Source organism: Cherax quadricarinatus, chromosome 39 (genome assembly GCF_038502225.1).
Source record: "Cherax quadricarinatus isolate ZL_2023a chromosome 39, ASM3850222v1, whole genome shotgun sequence".
Classification (NCBI taxonomy): domain Eukaryota; kingdom Metazoa; phylum Arthropoda; class Malacostraca; order Decapoda; family Parastacidae; genus Cherax; species Cherax quadricarinatus.
In genome coordinates this window covers 1005705-1025000 of record NC_091330.1, presented here as the reverse complement: position 1 = coordinate 1025000, position 19296 = coordinate 1005705, and the positions used below count along the sequence as shown (strand labels likewise).

Genomic DNA, 19296 nt, shown 5'->3' with positions numbered 1-19296 from the left:
CACCACGGTTTTAATGCACGGGTAATAACTTTGTACAGTCGAACCTCGGCTTACGAATTTAATCCATTCCGTGACCTCGTTCGTATCCCAATTTGTTCGTATGCCGAGTCAATTTTCCTCATTTAAATTAAATGAAATGGCATTAATCCATTCCAGCGGAATTCCTGCTCTTAGGAGGCACGACAGAATACTTCAATATGATGCTAATATCAACTCTACAGCTTATTTATATTTCACAATTCATCTAATTTCACCATCACTCAAGGAATGCACAACAGGTGCATCATTGTCATTGTTCAGCATTTCTTCAATGTCAGCTTCCTGTAACACCATTAGCACACAGTCAAGATGAGTAAATAGAATTGTCAACGTTTATTGCTTGGGTACGTTTATTGTTAGTGGGTTGGATCTGTGAAGGACCTGCCTAGCATGGGCCAACAGGCCTACTGCAGCGTTCCTCCTTTCTAATGTTATTATGTACCCACGACACCATACCCATTCCCTCCAACTCGTATATTTGTCCAATCTCTCTTTAAAGCTACTCAAGGTTCTGTCAAAGCTAAAACCTTGGATAGTTTCAAATTTAGGTTGGATAAATACACGAGTGAGAGGGGTTGAATTTGAGTGCAACTTGCACGTGAGTAAATAGGATTTTTAAAGCTTATTGCTTGGATAGCGTTTATTCTGTTAGGCTGGATTTGTGAAGGACCTGCCAAGTATGGGCCAACAGGCCTACTGCAGTGTTCCTCCTTTCTTATGTTCTTATGTTGATGAGTGGAACAATCTACCTAGTATTGTTATTGAGGCTGAAACCTTGGGTAGTTGCAAATTTGTGTTGGATAAATGCACGAGTGAGAGGGGTTGGATGTGAGTGGGATTTGCACATGAGTAAACAGAATTATCAAAGCTTATTGCTTGGGTAGCATTGGAAATTGAGTTGGGCAAATATTCTGTTAGTGGGATGGATTGTGAAGAACCTGCCTAGTATGGGCCAACAGGCCTGCTACAGTGTATTATTATTAGTATACGTATGTATTATAATAATAATTATTAATTTAGGGAAGTGGAGCACAGATATAATTCCCTTGATCAAGAGCCCCTCACCAAGGAACCTCCCTTGAGGGGGAAGTTCGCATCCTGAATTTTTTTCTTATTTATTTTTTTTTTTTTAACAAGTTGGCCGTCTCCCACCAAAGCAAAAAATCAATCGAGTGACTTCTTATCCTGAAAAATTCGCATGGTGGGGCATTCGTAAGCCAAGGTTCCACTGTATTTATCATTAGTTGTAATCTGGTTCCAGCAGTGTCTACCTGGTTTTTGCCTTCAATTGATGACTGGCTGTGATTTCCATGCTCATGCTGGTGAGGAGCTCTTAACCCTTTCAGGGTCCAAGGCCAAAATCTGAAGTCACGCACCAGTGTCCAAGAAATTTTGAAAAAAAAAAAAATTATTTTTTCTTACAGAATTAAAGAGCATATTTTTGTGAAGGTAATAAAACAAAAAAAATTAGAATCTGATCAGTACTTACCGAGATACAGTGCCAAGAAGTTTGTAGAAAATGATGTGGTGGCGGCAACATCGACGAATTCCACATACGCGTATTATATTATTTTGTTGTTTTAGTTGTTTTTTCTTTTCTTTTCCAATTTTTTTCTATTCCTACTAACATTTGGGGCCTGAGAGACCAATACTGTATATAATTTATATATATAAACTCACTGTATTGAACACAATAACCGCACTAAAGTTATTATCATATTATTGTTTACCACTGTTGTTTATTACAATAAACATGCACAAATATTGTATAATACTAATGTTCTATCATATATTTACATATTTACAATCACTGGACATGGTTTTAGAACTGCTGGAGCTTGTGGAACTCCTTGAAACAAGGCACCATGCACAGAGGCACCTTACATTCCTCACACATAAACCGAGTGTCTTTGCGTCTTTGTTGCCGTCGTTTTGTTTGTGCACAGACAATGCATCTCTTCTGAGCAAATTTCTTTTGAGTTGAAGGAAGCTGTATTATGAAATGATCACCTTCTCTTCTCAAACGCTTGGGTATATTGTGATGAATTCGAGGACCATGTTGTATTGCAGGTGTTGTTACCTGGTACTTCATTATGAGTTGTCTGACAACAGACAAACAAAATTCACCATACGGTGGTCTGTTACCAGTCTTTATTTGGTACATATTATATGCATTCAGCATTGAAATGTCCATGAGATGGAAGAAAAGTTTCATGTACCACTTGTAACTCTTACGAACACAGTCAACAAAACCAATCTGCATGTCACACTTGTCAACCAAGCGCATGTTTTGTGTATAATCAATCACTGTCACTGGTTTTCGAATACGTTCATTAGTCACTCGATCAACTTTGCCACTGTCTTGCATTTCATTACGGTGAATGGTTGTCAACAATGTGACATCTCGTTTGTCATGCCACCGTAATGCCATGATGTCATTGGCAGTAAACACCTGCACGTCATCACCACGAACACCTGCGTTGAGCCTGGGCATATGTTTACGATTAGAACGCACTGTGCCACACACATCTGTCTTGTTCACTCGCATGAAATCACTGAGTAATGGGCTTGTGTACCAGTTATCGGTATATAATGTATGGCCCTTACCAAGATAAGGTGCCATCATGTTTCTCACTACGTCACCTGATATACCCAATAACATCTTGGTATCTTTCAATGTTTTACTACCCGTGTATACAACAATATCCAACACCAGGCCACTGTCACAATCACAGAGTACAAACAATTTTATACCAAAGCGGTTCCTCTTGCTCGGTATATACTGCTTGAATGACAGTCTACCTTTGAACAAAATCAAAGACTCGTCAATTACAAGATTCTTGAATGGATAAAAGTACATCCTGAACTTTTGTTTGAGATACATGAAAACATTTCTAATCTTGTATAACCTGTCACTTCTGTCAGGCCTGGTTTTGTCAGAGAAGTGCAACATACGTAAGAGTAAGATAAACCTGTTCACTGGTATTATTTCACTGAAGGATGGGGTACAAATTAGCCGATCTGTGGACCAGTATGCTTTTATATTATGCTTATAGACGTGAGGCATAAGCATTATTGTTGCAAAAAGCAAATACATTTCTGCAACAGTCGTCTCTTTCCACCTGTGTAGTCTTGACTGTGGTGATAAGATCGTATTTGCCATGGTGTACTGAAAATACTTATTACTTTCCCTGACAATAGTTTCCATCAATGGCTGGTCAAAGAATAATTCAAAGAATTCCAGTTCATTGGCCGTGGTTCCAAGGGGACAGGTAGGTAGAATTCCACTTTGCGAGTCATCAAAGTGGTGAGGGCTGGGAACAAAATTGGGATTTTGCTGCCAATCCCAGATACGGTTTGCTGGTGGATACTGGACATCATAGGCTGGTTGTACGGGTGGTTGTGGCGGGCTGGTGGGTGACGCTCCGCTTTGTCCTTGAACTGACGAGTCAGCAGCGTGGGTTCCCGCGTGGCACAGCGAGTCACGCATGGCGGTGCCACTACCACCACCAGCCCCACTAACACCATCCACTGATGTCTGTGGCCCATCCATGCCAAGTGTAGCCACATCATCCTCACTATCACTACCTAAAACGGGTGTAGGGCCACGGGATGTACTCCGTCCCCTGGGCATAGCATAGGGTACACTACCCGAGCGCATGCGGCGGCGCACATACCGACGCTTCACTGGTGAATATGTTTCCTCACTATCACTACTCGAATGATCGTCGAGCGCAATAAAATCACAATCCACGTCAGAATCATCGTCATTACTGAAGTCAGAGGCCAGGCCACGGGAAAATATTAGTTTTCTCTTACGTTTAGGAACAACCGACCGTGAGTCACGAGTGCCCACACCAGAGGTAGAAGGTCGAGGATCGTCGGGGTTTTCTGCACTATTATCGATATCCTGGTCATTATTTTCGGTCACTAACTCATCAAAGCCGTAGAATTCGTCTTCATTTCCACTTCCATCAGTGTCAGAACTATCAGACAGGAAGAGGAGAGTCCCAATTTTCCGGGGAGTGAGAGCTGACTTGCGACGAGACATGGTGAACAAGGGTAACTGAGCCGGCGTTCCCACAATGCTATGCAGGCGCCTAGATTTTTTGTTTACGGCGCACACCCACCGCGCAGACCCATTCTCTCATATGTAGGCCTATGAGCTCTTTCGCGCTAAATTTGACGGCGCTAGAATTTTGGCGTAGATCTACGGTTTGGACACTCACCGACCAGCCGTAGATCTACGGGACGGACCCTGAAAGGGTTAATTACTAAGGAGCTAGATAGTCTGAATAACGCAATGCCTCCTAGGCTCTATATAACCCTTATGGGTTTAATGCTTTCCCTAGATTTAAATATAGAATGTGGCCCCTGTGGTTAGAAAAGCCATTATGGGGTTAGAAAATTGTACCTGACAGATATATTTAATATGTAATGTGTAAAGGTAGAAAGTTGAAAGTGAACATAGAAAAGAGTAAGGTGATGAGGGTATCAAATGATTTAGATAAAGAAAAATTGGATATCAAATTGGGGAGGAGGAGTATGGAAGAAGTAAATGTTTTCAGATACTTGGGAGTTGACATGTCGGCGGATGGATTTATGAAGGATGAGGTTAATCATAGAATTGATGAGGGAAAAAAGGTGAGTGGTGCATTGAGGTATATGTGGAGTCAAAAAACGTTATCTATGGAGGCAAAGAAAGGAATGTATGAAAGTATAGTAGTACCAACACTCTTATATGGGTGTGAATCTTGGGTGGTAAATACAGCAGCGAGGAGACGGTTGGAGGCAGTGGAGATGTCCTGTCTAAGGGCAATGTGTGGTGTAAATACTATGCAGAAAATTCAGAGTGTGGAAATTAGGAAAAGGTGTGGAGTTAATAAAAGTATTAGTCAGAGGGCAGAAGAGGGGTTGTTGAGGTGGTTTGGTCATTTAGAGAGAATGGATCAAAGTAGAATGACATGGAAAGCATATAAATCTATAGGGGAAGGAAGGCGAGGTAGGGGTCATCTTCGAAAGGGTTGGAGAGAGAGGGTAAAGGAGGTTTTGTGGGCAAGGGGCTTGGACTTCCAGCAAGCATGCATGAGCGTGTTAGATAGGAGTGAATGGAGACGAATGGTACTTGGGACCTGATGATCTGTTGGAGTGTGAGCAGGGTAATATTTAGTGAAGGGATTCTGGCAAGACAGTGATGGAGTGAATGATGGTGAAAGTTTTTCTTTTTCGGGCCACCCTGCCTTGGTGGGAATCGGCCAGTGTGATAATAAAAAATAAAAAATTCAGGGAAACCGGTTATTTTCATATAGTCAGACTTGAGTCCTGGAAATGGGAAGTACAATGCCTGCACTTTAAAGGAGGGGTTTGGGATATTGGCAGTTTGGAGGGATATGTTGTGTATCTTTATACGTATATGCTTCTAAACTGTTGTATTCTGAGCACCTCTGCAAAAAGTGATTATGTGTGAGTGTGGTGAAAGTGTTGAATGATGATGAAAGCATTTTCTTTTTGGGGATTTTCTTTCTTTTTTGGGTCACCCTGCCTCGGGAGACGGCCAATGTGTTAATAATAATAATAATAATAATAATTTTTTTTTTTAACACATTGGCCGTTTCCCACCAAGGCAGGGTGGCCTGAAAAAGAAACTTGTCTTGATTCACTCCATCACTGTCTTGCCAGAGGCATGCCTACACTACAGTTATAAATCTGCAACATTAACACCCCACCTTCAGAGTGCAGACTCTGTACTTCCCATCTCCAGGACTATAGTCTGGCCTGCCGGTTTCCCTGAATCCCTTCATAAATGTTACCCTGCTTACACTCCAGCACGTCAAGTCCTAAAAACCATGTCTCCATTCACTCCTGTCTAATACGCTCACAGGCTTCCTGGAAGTCCAAGCCCATTGCACACAAAACCTCCTTTACCCCCGCCCTCCAACCTTTCCTAGGCCGACCCCTACTCCTCCTTCCCTCCACTACAGATTTGTATACTGTCATTCTATTTAGTTCCACCCTCTCTACATGTCCAAACCATCTCAATAACACCTCCTCAGCTCTCTGGATAATAGTTTTGGTAATCTCACACCTCCTAATCTCCAAACTATGGATTCCCTGCATTATATATTCACCACACATTGCCCTCAGACATGACATCTCCACTGCCTCCAGTCTCCTTGTTGCAACATTCACAACCCATGCTTCACCCATACAAGAGCATTGGTATAACTATATTCTCATACATTCCTCTCTTTGCTTTCATGGATAAAGTTCTTTGTCTCCACAGACTCTTCAGTGTACTACTCGCCTTTTTCCCGTCATCAATTCTGTGATTCACCTCATCCTTCAGACCCACCTGCTGACATCTCCACTCCCAAATATCTGAACACATTCACCTCCTCCATACTCTCCCTCCAATCTAATATCCAATCTTCCATTACCTAATTTTTTTTTGTTATCCTCATTGCCATACTCTTTCCTGTATTCACTTTTAACTTACTTCCTTTTACATACCCTACCAAACTCATCAACCAACCTCTGCAACTTCTCTTCAGAATCTCCCAAAGGCAGTGTCATCAGCAAAGCAACTGTGACAACTCCCACTTTGTGTTAGATTCTTTATCTTTTAGCCCCACACCTCTTGCCAACACCCGAACATTCACTTCTCTTACTACTCCATCTATATTTTTTTGTCATGCTATTATTATTATAATCAAAAAGAAGCGCTAAGCCACAAGGACTATACTTGTCATGCTATAACAATCATTCAATCTAATTGTTCTAATTGATGGTCTGTGTGGAATTTGTAGGTTGGGCAGTTAGTGAAGAAATTATCTGATAGGATTGCAATTTCTTGTTGTAAAGTGTATCTTGTGATATTTTTTTTTTAAGGCTTTCTTAGAGAAATATATTTTAAATAAACCTTGAGTGCTTCTGAAATGCATTCAGCTTTTCCATATATTCTACACAATGGTCTCCTATGGAATGTTTGTTCATTGCTAATTTCATTGTGGTTGATTCTTAGATTGTTGAAATTAAATTTACTAAACTCCTATTATTGGCTGATGGGGTTATTTGTTGTTGCTGATGGTGGCTTTTATACCAGGTTTTTAGTATTCGCTCATATTTCAAGAACTTTTGTATGTTTGGTTTGTCCTGGAGCACAATCAAGTTAAAATTGAGTGAGAGGAAAAAAAAAATACACGCAAGACTAGAAGACAGGTTGGGAAGAGGGGGGGGGGGAGACAGCAGTAATAGAAATAATGATAATAGCAGATTACATTTTAAGGTCATGGAGAAGCAGGACACCACATGCTCTACCACAATCCTTTAGGGATGTGGTAGTCAAGTGGAGCACAGCAGTAGGCCTAATGGCCCATCTTATGAAAAAAAAAAAATAAGAAAACAGAAGTGCATAGAATCCAGAAGATTGGTCAAGAGAAAGTGAGAAGGCAAAGATCAGGTCATGAGTGTTCTACAAATTAGAACATTGACATTGTGTTAAAGTCGGGTATCAAAGGAAGGGTTTGTTTGGAATGTATACGTAGGTCATTTCATCAAGACGGCATCTGAAGGTTAGAAAGGTAGTTATACCAGAGCACCAGTTTGTGTAATAGTCTATGATCTTTTAACATAACATTAAAAAAAAAAAAAAGAGCATTAGGAAGCACCTCGTAAAGATTCAGATTAATTATGTATGGCATGAATAACATATTCCATGTTTTAGAATCATGTTTGGTTAATGAGTACTTTTTAAATCAAATCATTTTACACCTATTTCTTTCTTCAGGTAATGCCAGATGAGTTGAAAGATGATGAAGAATACGAAGATATTCTTGAGGATATACGTGAAGAATGCAGCAGATATGGGATAGTGCGATCAGTTGAAATTCCACGACCTGTTGAAGGAGTTGAGGTTCCGGGGGTTGGCAAGGTTTTTGTAGAATTTAATTCTGTACTGGATTGTCAGAAAGCACAGCAGAACCTTACTGGGCGCAAGTTTGCAAACCGGGTAGTTGTGACTTCTTACTTTGACCCAGATAGGTATCATCGCCGTGATTTCTAAAATATGTGCCCCGTTCCCAGTTACTGTATATGTAACTGTCAATGCCTAATAGTTGCTGTGATTTCACAATTAAATTGTAAATGGCTAGAGAATTTAATCATTCAATTTAGTACATTGACCTTTTTTTACTGCTGTTACTACAAATATTGAAAAATAAAGCATTGCTATTTTAGTATTTAAACCAATTAATAAAGAACTGTTTAGTTAACTGGTTGTCATTCAAATTGTAAACTAATGGAAAATAGAGCTGGAATTTTTAGTGTAAGAAAACTTTTGTTTTATATTTTTTTTTTTTTTTGGCCAACATTACGAATGTTTTCTTTCCTTTGGCAACATGCACTATTATACTGTATGTATTACTTCATAACATCCCCATTGAAGCATAAAATCTTGTCAAATGTACTTTTTATTTAACCTTTTTTTTTTTTTTTTTTTTTAACTGGTCGTGTCCCACCGATGCAGAGTGACTTGAAAAAGAAATTCATTCATCACTGTCTTACCAGAAACATGCCAATACTACAGTTCAAAACTGCAAATATCCCTACCTCTCCTTCAGAGTGCAGGCACTGTACTTTACAGTTCCAGGATTAAAGCCCAGCTAACTGGGTTCCCAGAATCCCATTCTGATCACTTCATTGGGTAGTTAAAATAGTTGAATGGGTGTTTCCTTGTGCTCGATCCATAGAATGAAAGGTATACTAGCAAAATAGCTAAGAATTTGGTTGACTGGGACTCCATGGTTTAAATCATTGGTGTGTAAATTGCACCAAGACCACTGACTGTACCAGTGTAATTCTCTAAGTTTTCCATATAATTTCCTATTTTTGGTGTTAGTCTTTTTCCCAAAGGTAATATTTCATAAGAATTTTTTTTTTTTTTGGGGGGGGGGGAGGGGGAGAGGAGTTTTTGGACATTAAGAAAAAGTTTGATTGGGGGTCTGGACCCTGAAACGGTTGAGATTGCAGTCGTGCAATTTGTGAATTCTCACACCCACAAAAATAGCACTTGGAAGACCTGGGTTAATAGCATTTCGTCATACGATATTTTTTATACACAACATGACTTGCTAAACTTGGGAAGGCCCTTTTATAAGACACCCTTGAAATCAGTGTACTCTGTTGTCATAAGGTTGTAACAGCTATCCACTTCATAACTTGTCATACACTTAAATAATATTTAGACATTACTCCTTTTATGATTTGACAAAGTTCTACCCAGAGTAAAATCTCTTGATAAAGGTTCACTCTTTACAAGTAATTTTGCCATACATTTAAAAAGTTTGAGAAAGCTAGAAAAGGGGGAAAAAAAAAAAAAGTTGATTAGCTATATTTTAATAGTATCGGTTCATTTTATAATTTAAGAGTAATATCCGAGAGTAGGTAATCTGTGGTGAAGAATGCCATTTTTAAAATGCACACAAATAAAATTTAACATTTCAATGCTTCAGAATTCTTACATAAACATTGTTGTAAGATGCCTTTAGGTTTAGTGCTTAATTTATTTCATAAGCATTAAATTTGTACATATTAGGTATCTCCAAAGGGATACTTTGTGCTTCCTCCAAAGATTTTTTAGTATACCATACAGCTTTATTTAAATTTGCATGCCTCCCATTCCCCAGGCACAGGTGTAACCTCTATAGGTTTATCATTCCCCTCCTAAATATAATAATAAGGCCTCATCAGATTGGCTTAAAATTGTCACTGGTGTGCTGAAACCATGGCAAAGCTCAAGCTACCAAGATTTGCAGGTGAATGTTACATAGCAGACTCATAATTTGCATAGGTCAAGTTTCTGAAATCGGCACTTTTAATAAAACCAACTCATGGTGTGAGGGACACATTTTTTGGAAAAAAAAAAAAAAGGATTGTTCTTTACTCCTCCCAAAGTCAAATATTAAGAAGTTTCATCAAAAATAGGTTTTTTGAAATCTCGCTGTAAATGTCATTGCTTGTTGATATAGTACTGTCCTGAGAGCATACACAATTTATGGTCACAAAAATATGTAGATTTAAATAGGATAACCCAATAAAATTAAACAATGAACATGATTACGTGTAAGAAAACAAATTCTTGCTGTGCCCTAAATTATGGTTTCTGATGAATGTATTTTATAGATGTCAGGGGAGAGGGTTGTTGTGGCCCTACAGTGTCAGGGTGGATGGCTGTTGTTCATGCCGAGTTGTTGCTGGAGTCTTCGGATATTCTATTGTCTACTGGTTTTTTACCCAGCAGTACTTTATAAGGTGTCACTACTTGGTCCAGACTGCTTCATAGCAGATTGCCGGATGGGACACTTGATCCCAGGCAATTTTTTGTTGGTTATTGCATCTGCAGCCCTGTGCCAAACAGTGCTAAATTTGTCAGAACTCTGGCACTCCATTATCAGTTGTCATCCACTGCTGTGAAAAGTTTGTGCATTATTCCACATGTTTAGTAACACTTAAATGTCTAATCATTTCCTTGAACCAGTGGTAGTATCAAGGATGTTATATTTAGTGGTAAGCATAACCTTCACATCCTGCAAGAGGATGATTACAGGAATTATAGCGAGAACCTTGAATGAAAGTTTTTTTTTTCCTAGCCAGGTACACTTTGGTGGAATAATCCTCGAACCACTCGATAAACTAGGCCTCGCTCATCTGTGCTATATGGTTAGACTCCCAAATAACAGTGTACTTATATATCTAACTTTTAAAGTACAGGAATTTTGGAAGTGCTAAATAAGCATAAGCTTGCACTTAAAAACTGACCAATACATTAGCACACAAAAGTAGGCTATAACAATCCTTCAGTGTCAAAAGGCAGGTGCAAATTTCTCTTGCTTGCTGATGAAAGTTCCCTCTCAGTAAACATGTCTTCAAACTTGTAGTGTGCAGGGAAAGTATCCTACCCTGAATCAAATGTCTTTTGCCAGCAACTTGAGATACTGTACAGAAAATTTAAAGTTACCATTGTATGAATTAAGAGCATATATAATCCATTCAGCAGTGTATAGCCCTTTCTGGTTTGTTTCACCAAACTAATTTGCTAATGTTACCAATAAAAAAAAAATTCTGAACCACTTCAAAAAATTAGGCTTTAAAAAAGAGTTCTAACCTGCACCATGTCTATCTTCATGTACTTTAAGCCATTTAGGAGATAATTATTGTAGGTTTAACAAAAACTTGTACTGTGTCTTTTCAGATTGGCATATCTTGTGCAAGTGAAAGATTAAGTCTAGGTTTCTAGGTATATAAATGGGAGAATAAACCCTCTAAAAAAACTGCCCCTTTAAAAATTCCTTTTTAACTTCAAGAATCACTGGCCGAGTGATTGCCTAAATTTCACACACACAAGTATACATTAACACGTGCATAAGAATATATCTATATGCAAAGTGTAAAAAATGGACACATGCATACATTTTATGCAAATGCATACATGAATAATGCATATATATGCCTCTGCATAAGATTATGCCTGCCTTGCACTATTTTTGCACAAGTTGAGGCCAATGCAGATGGGCTTATGGAATACAAGGATACATCTCTGACTGTACAACAAATGCCTACATACACACCAAAGTTTTACCACTTGCTACTATTCTAATAATCACTAGCAGAATTACAGGAGATCCAGTAGTCAAGGTTTACAATAGCAAGAGTACAGAGTAATGTTGAAATTATTTAAAAATTTATGTAAGAGTAATTCAATAAATGAAAAGTATACCTGGGGTCCATTGCCCCTGTGGCAGTCTGACTAGACCTCATAATATTTGAGGTCTAATCTGAGACAACCTTACAGGAATAAGAACACTTGTACAATTAAAAAAAAACATTAAAAAATGTATACTGAATGAAAGTGTTTGAGTAAAAAAAACAATTCTTTCATATTCACAAGTCAAACAAAGACCAGCAATCATGGATATCTTTTCGTGTATTAATCTCGGTGTGGCCGGCCAATTGATACTCTCGGTAGGACACAATCGCCTTCTTTGGCGCTTTTTTCAATATTGAAAGTTGTGACAAATCTAGCTATAAAGAGAAGGACTATGAGAAACAATGTAGTTGACATGGAAATAACATAATGGCTGAGCGATGTGCCAATATCCAGCCATGAGCCTTCTGTTCTAATGAGAAAGAAAAAGTGAAGAGCCATGAAGTCAGACATCACCAGGAACATGTAGAAGAGTGCACGAGTTGGTATCTGCAAAACAAACAATTGCTTCAACCCCATATAAACACTTATCCTCATAATATAATGCTTTAATTACACTATGAATGTCCTCTCAAGGGAGGTTCCTCGATGCTGGTGAGGGGCTCTTGATCTAGGGAATTAGATCTCTGGTTCCCTACATTGAGCCTGAATACCAGCCATCATCCCTTCCCCACAGGCACTGTATAATCCTACAGGTTTAGTGCTCCCCCCATTATAATAATTATACACTATGAATGAAAAGTACAGTATACTGTATTTATCGAGCAACGCTAATGAAAAAAAATTCCTCCGATTCTTTTTCTTAGCTCTAGGGTGGTCTAATCATTTCATCTACAGTCATGTTTGGATGTTTCTAGTAGTGTAGTTACAAAGTCATACAATACTGACTATGGATCTTATCTAAAAAATCTGTTCACAAGAACTGACTTGATATAAGCAATATTTGCCTGTCACATCACCTACTACTGAAACACACAGGTGTGTTTAATATATTTAACAAATATTGAGCAGATGTAATAAAATTACACTTGGTGAATAAAGTGCAAAAAATGTCTATCCAGTACAGTGGACCCCCGCCTTACGATATTAATCCGTAACAGAGCTCGTCATAAGCCGAAATTATCGTAAGGCGAATTAATTTTCCCCATAAGAAATAATGGAAATCAAATTAATCCGTGCAAGACACCCCAAAGTATGAAAAAAAAAAAAATTTTACCACATGAAATATTAATTTTAATAAACACAAACTGAAGAAGACATGCACAATTACTACTCTACTAAGAATAAAATACATGACACTTGCCTTTATTGAAGATCTGGGGATGATTGATGGGATGGGAGGAGGGGAGTGTGTGGAAGTTATTGTTTAGAAGGGGAATCCCCTTCCATTAGGACTTGAGGTATCAAATCCTTTCCCGGAGTTACTTCCCTTCTTTTAATGCCACTAGGACCAGCTTGAGAGTCACTGGACCTCTGTCGCACAATAAATCTGTCCATAGAGGTCTGTACCTCCCATTCCTTCAAGACTTTCCTAAAATGGGCCATAACAGTGTCATTGTAATAGTCACCAGCACGGCTTGCAATAGCCGTTTCAGGGTGATTTTCATCCGCAAAGGTTTGCAGTTCAACCCATCTTCTATCACTTGTAATCTCTGTTTCGAAAATAAACTTGCACCTTTTCCAAGAACAGCTTCCTTGACTGCTGTTTTGTTGGCCACGATAGTAGCGATGGTTGATTGGGGTTTGGTATACAACCTGGCCAGCTCCGAGACATGCACTCCACTTTCGTACTTAGCAATTCTCTCTCTTCATTTTCATAGTAATTTTCACTCTTTTTCCTGCAGGGTTGGCGCTAGAAGCTTTCTTGGGGCCCATGGTGACTTATCTTGCAGCTACAATCACTAAAAACACTGCGATAATATGAAATGTACCGAATGTATGCGTGGATTCCACCGCACTGGCTGGCTTGTAAACACTGGCACGCATGGGGCAGCTGAGGCCACGCGTGGGATGCGTCCTGGACGAATCGCATGAGGCGAGGCAAAATTTTTGCGTTAAAATGTATTGTATGGCGGATTTAACGTAATGCGATCCCATCATAAGGCGGGGGTCCACTGTATTTTATCTCTGAAAGTTGACTAGCGTCAGCTTATCTCTGAAGTTCTACCATATTTTGCATTCAAACAATCCACGAAGTGACTAGTTAGGGCTTCACCTACTGATGGCTTGGTGCACATGACTGCAACATTTAAAATTAATCAAAACAACATGTAAGTAAACTCCTCTTGCTTACCTCGATAAGTGTGCAGATAGCATGGAAAAAGCAGGTGACCAGAAGGAATGGGATAATGATCTTGAAAAGCAGCAAGCTGCCCATGATAAATGGAGAGAAAACTGTGATAAAGCAGTAGACAAAGCTGGGATCAAAGCTATTGACACTAGCTATGTTGCCAGTGCCAAAGAAGGCTAGCACAGTAAAGAACAGCTGGTACCAGAGTTAAGGATATAGCAATTGTATAAAATGACTAAAAATAGTTAAATATAAATGACAATATGATCATGACTAGCTTTACAAATTTAACACTAACAACTTTAAGCAGTATGACACACATACAGTACTACTGCAAACTCCACAGTCTACACAGCATTTTGGCTACAACTACCGTATTTCTAAAATAAAAACTAAAATTATACAAGTTAACTTGTTCTGGTATGTGTAAAAGATGACAGAGTGATGGTTAGTATTTTTATGCATGTCAGTTATGAGGATGAGAAACAGTAATGGTGCTAAAATTGTCACAAGAACCTGGCCTGTGGCCAAGCTCTTGAAAGTAGACTCGAAACTCATCAAAGGTATATTAAACCTTATACTCTGATGAGACCAGACTTCAGTTTACTACTACACTGTCAGAAAATTGACTTATTTTGGAAAGTTCTTGGTAATGCAGAGTACTTTTGGCAGATGAACTTAAAACTATAGTACAGGCAGGCCCCAATCATATAAGTCAGGTCAGGTTCCAGGCTACTGCTGTAAAGTGAAAATCTCTGTAGAGTGAAACAGCCTTTTTTTTTTTTCACTTTCAAATGCATATAAAATCATACAAAAGGGGTTCAGGGAAACCAGCAGGCTGGACTTGAGTCCTGGAGATGGGAAGTACAGTGCCTGCACTCTGAAGGAGGGGTGTTAATGTTGCAGTTTAAAAACTGTAGTGTAAAGCACCCTTCTGGCAAGACAGTGATGGAGTGAATGATGGTGAAAGTTTTTCTTTTTCGGGCCACCCGGCCTTGGTGGGAATCGGCCAGTGTGATAATAAAAAAAAAAAAAAAAAAAAAAAAAAAAAAAGGCCTGATAACATGTTTACACTATCATATATTAAATAAGCAATAGAGCTAAGCATAAAAAATGCATATACATTACACACATTTTAAAATACTTTCATCCTTAGCTTAGAGTGAATGTATTTATTGTAGGAAGTCTTGAATAAATGAAGAATGGGTATAATTGAAAACTGCTGTACTAGTGAAATGCTAGAAAGCGAAGCACTGTAAAGTGGGGCCCTCCTGTGCTTGACATAGTTGTAGCAGCAGTAACAGTATACACTGCTGACAATAAGACATGTAACATCTGGGTATCTAGTTTTTTTTAGACATTTTGCCAACCAGTGGCCTTATCAGTACAGAAGTTAATTAAAAATGTAGAAAATGGAGACAGAAGACGAGGTAATCGGTCCTTCAGCCTAGATGGTTTACCACCATAGTGTTGAATATGAAGCATAGGCAGGAAGATGGTTGCTTATATAGGAATCAGATGAGGTGCAGCAGCTGAAGACTATATTAAACTGATAAATCCACTGGTTGGCAAAATGTCTTCAGAATACTCAGGTGTTGCACGTGTCTTATTTATCAACTTTTTGTTAGTGTACCATAGCTATTATACCTGGAAATGCAGCAACACTATGGAATCTTGGTACAGTAAATACCTTCAACCTGTTTGCCAACTTCTGGCCTTCCTACCAATGGTGAACACCACCTAAGCTGAGAGAATGATTACTTCTGTCTCCAGTTTCTACACATTCCGTTAACCTCTGTATTGAAATGATAAAGCCACTGGTTGGTGAAATATCTGGAGAATAAAGGTGCATATAAGCTGCACATGTCTTCTTTATCATTATATGGTTTTTATAGACGAAGTTAGATAATTTGAGTGCTAAGTTTAAAATAATTAAGCTATCTTAAGATTACTAACTGTAATGATTGTTTTAAATATATAAATAAAAAAAGTGGTAATATGGAGATAGTAATACAGCACCTTTCAAGGCAAGTGAAACTGCTGACCTAGAAAATGTACAGAGAACCTTCACAGCACACAACTGTGATAAAACACCTCAATTACTGGGAATACTTAAAATTCCTCAACCTGTACTCCCTAGAACACAGGTGGGAGAGATACGTGATTATATACACTTGGAAAATCCTAGAGGGATTACCAAACTTGCACACGAAAATCACTCCCTATGAAAGCAAAAGACAGAGCAGTTGATGCAACATCCCCCCAATGAAAAGCAGGGATGCCACCAGCACAATAAGAGAGAACACAATAAGTGCCAGAGGCCCAAGACTGTTCAACTGCCTCCCAGCATACATAAGGGGGATTACCAATGGACCCCTGGCTGTCTTCAAGAAGGTGCTGGACAGGCACCTAAAGTCAGTACCTGACCAGCCGGGCTGTGGTTTGTACGTTGGGTTGTGTACGGCCAACAGTAACAGCCTGATTGATCAGGCCCTGATCCACCACGAGGCCTGGTGACAGACTGGGCCACGGGGGCATTGACCCCCCAAAACTCTCTCCAGGTATACAAAATTGTATGGACAATTCTGAGTATAAATACTGCGGGCAGAAATATGGGTGACAGTAAAAATAAAATGTGTATTTTCCAAGATACATCTGTGCTATTGGTCATCTTACATAAACAGCTATATACGTACATGTAATAATCCAAAGGTATGCATTAAATTTTAGAGAAGACAAACTAAAAATTACAACTGCTCAACACTGATTAGCTAAAAGTAAATAAAATTAATGATAATTTTAACAAACTATTTTGTCCAAGCCCCTTACACACAAAACCTCTTTTGCCCTTCCTCCCTCCATCCTTTCCTAGGACAACCTCTACTCTACCTTCCCTCCACAACAGATTTATACACCCTCCAAGTCATCCTATTTTGCTCCATCCTCTTCAAATGACCAAGCCACCTCAACAATACCTCATCAGCCCTTTGGTTAATACTTTTAGTAACTGTACCTCCTAGTCTCCAAACTATGAATTCTCTGCAAAATATTTACGCCACACTTTTGATCTAAGACATCAATGCCTCCAACCTTCAACTCGCTGCAATATTCACACCCATACATTCTTCTCTTTGCCTCCATGGATAATGTTCTTTGTCTCCACAGATACCTCAGTGTACCACCCACCTTTTTTCCTTCATCAATTCTATGGTTTACCTCATCTTTCATAAACAAATCCTCTGACATGTCCACTCCCAAATATCCGAACACATTCACTTCTTCAATACTCCTTCTCTCCCAAATATCCAATTTTTTCTTACCAAACTCGTTTGACACCCTTATCACCTTACTTTTATATATGTTCACTTTCAGCTGGATGTAAATTGTATTTCAGTTTGCTGTTAAGGTACGTATGTACCTATTATTTTCCCCCTTCCTGTATGTCACTGTGTATTATTTACCTTGATGTAATGCCAATTTTTTCCAGTTTACTTCATTTTAAGGCAATTTTCTTGGACAATGTTAAAACAAAAATGTACAATTTGAGGTTGCATACTACTAGGTTCAACTGTGATTAAGTGTAGAAGGTAGGAAGTTTGAGCTCCAAGAAGTCAAGAGCAGCACAAATGTTTGAAACTTTACGTTATTTAGCTGTAATCCTCTAACAGCAGATAAATGCTGTACACAAACCCCACCCACCCACACATTAAATTGAAAAAAAGGATACGAAAAAGTATGCACGGCGAACATCTGACCACTCCAGGACTCGCTCCCCGCCTTTGCTGCTCTCTCTGCCCCATGTTGCAAACTTGAGCATTGCAATCTGTTTAAAAATATAAACACTATCAAACAAATTTAAATTATTAAAGTTTACACTATTTGCAATAATCGTAAAATTGTTCACTATAAAGGTCGAACAGAGGTGATAAAACTTACTTGTACATTGTTACCAGCAAGGTAGAATTCTAACAGCAGCCATAGGAACATTGCAATACTGAGGGCAATATAAAAAAATCCCTCATGTCTAATGCACAGCAGCAGGAATGGGCAGAGAAATGATGCAGTCACCGAGAGGAGGCGGCCCATAACATTTCTTGACCCAAAGAGAGGCAATATAAATGAAAGAGCTGAAAAATAAGAACACACACAATAGTTAATACTTATTTAATGGAATTAATTTCTTTTTTCTTTTAACTAAACGGTCGTCTCCCACTGAAGCATGGTGATCCAAAGAAAAAGCATCATTTGTCTTTCCAGAAGCATGATTCACAAAATCGTAATGACACGATTGAAAACGAACCATACCATGGGTGGAGATAGAACCCGCGACCAGAGAGTCTAAAATTCCAGACCAATGCGGTAGCCACTGGGCCAGCTGGCTACAATAAGATTCATCCAACTAGGTATATTTATACACCATAGGAAGGTTAGCATAGGCACCATTGTGACCACAAGTTTACATAGACAAATCTCTCGCCAGCATGGCCGTGACTAGCTCTAGCTCAAGTCCCCTCAAAGCAGTCATCATGACTCATGAAATCGTAATGACACGATTGCAAACAAACCATACCATGGTGTATAAACCATACCACAGGCGGGTTCTATCCCCGCTCGTGGTATGGTTTGTTTGCAATCGTTTCATTACAATTTTGTGAGTCATGATGATGGCTTTAAGGGGACTTGAGTTAGAGCTAGTCCCAGCCACGCTGGTGGGAAATTTGTCTGTAAGAACTTGCATTTGTGGTCACAGTGGTGCCTATGCTAACCTTCCTATGATGTATAAATATACTTAGTTGGACGAATCTTATTGTAGCCAGCTGGCCCAGTGGCTAGCGCGTCGGTCTGGAGTTTTATGACTGATCGCGGGTTCTATCCCCACCCGTGGTATGGTTTGGTTTTTTCTACAAGCATGCTTACATTGCAATCAAATTACTCTGTAACATCCCCACCCAACCAAAGGGCAAGCACTGCCCTAGCTCTTGAAAATATAGATTACAATTCTTCCCCCACAAGCTATGTTTGTCATAAAAGGTGGTTAAAATGCCAGGAGCAATAGGATAGTAACCCCTTCTTCTGTATTCAATTACTAAAAAGTCAAAGAACTTACCTGTATGATTTACTAAGTGCTTGAACCATTTCCTTTTTTCAGTGCTTTAAACAAAAACTTGCTGACATCACTATCAGTTATCAACTATCATGACTATTT

General features: G+C 39.0%; 2 protein-coding genes across 5 annotated transcripts in view; one reads left to right on the top strand and one right to left on the bottom strand.

Moving 5' to 3' along the window:
* The window catches only part of LOC128696265 (splicing factor U2AF 50 kDa subunit), a 61138-nt gene extending 52639 nt beyond the window's left edge, over window positions 1–8499 (top strand). For both annotated transcript variants that reach the window (XM_053787417.2, XM_053787416.2), the window contains exon 9: window positions 7826–8499. In XM_053787417.2, coding sequence (XP_053643392.1) covers window positions 7826–8101 — 276 coding nt within the window. In that variant the 3' untranslated portion in view covers window positions 8102–8499. The remainder of the gene's footprint in view (window positions 1–7825) is intronic.
* A 917-nt stretch (window positions 8500–9416) lies between these two features.
* The window catches only part of PIG-N (Phosphatidylinositol glycan anchor biosynthesis class N), a 64007-nt gene continuing 54127 nt past the window's right edge, over window positions 9417–19296 (bottom strand). For all 3 annotated transcript variants that reach the window (XM_053787413.1, XM_070092253.1, XM_053787414.2), the window contains 4 exons: window positions 18027–18217; window positions 17818–17913; window positions 14094–14285; window positions 9417–12289 (listed from right to left, as the gene is read on the bottom strand). In XM_053787413.1, coding sequence (XP_053643388.1) covers window positions 12023–12289; window positions 14094–14285; window positions 17818–17913; window positions 18027–18217 — 746 coding nt within the window. In that variant the 3' untranslated portion in view covers window positions 9417–12022. The remainder of the gene's footprint in view (window positions 12290–14093; window positions 14286–17817; window positions 17914–18026; window positions 18218–19296) is intronic.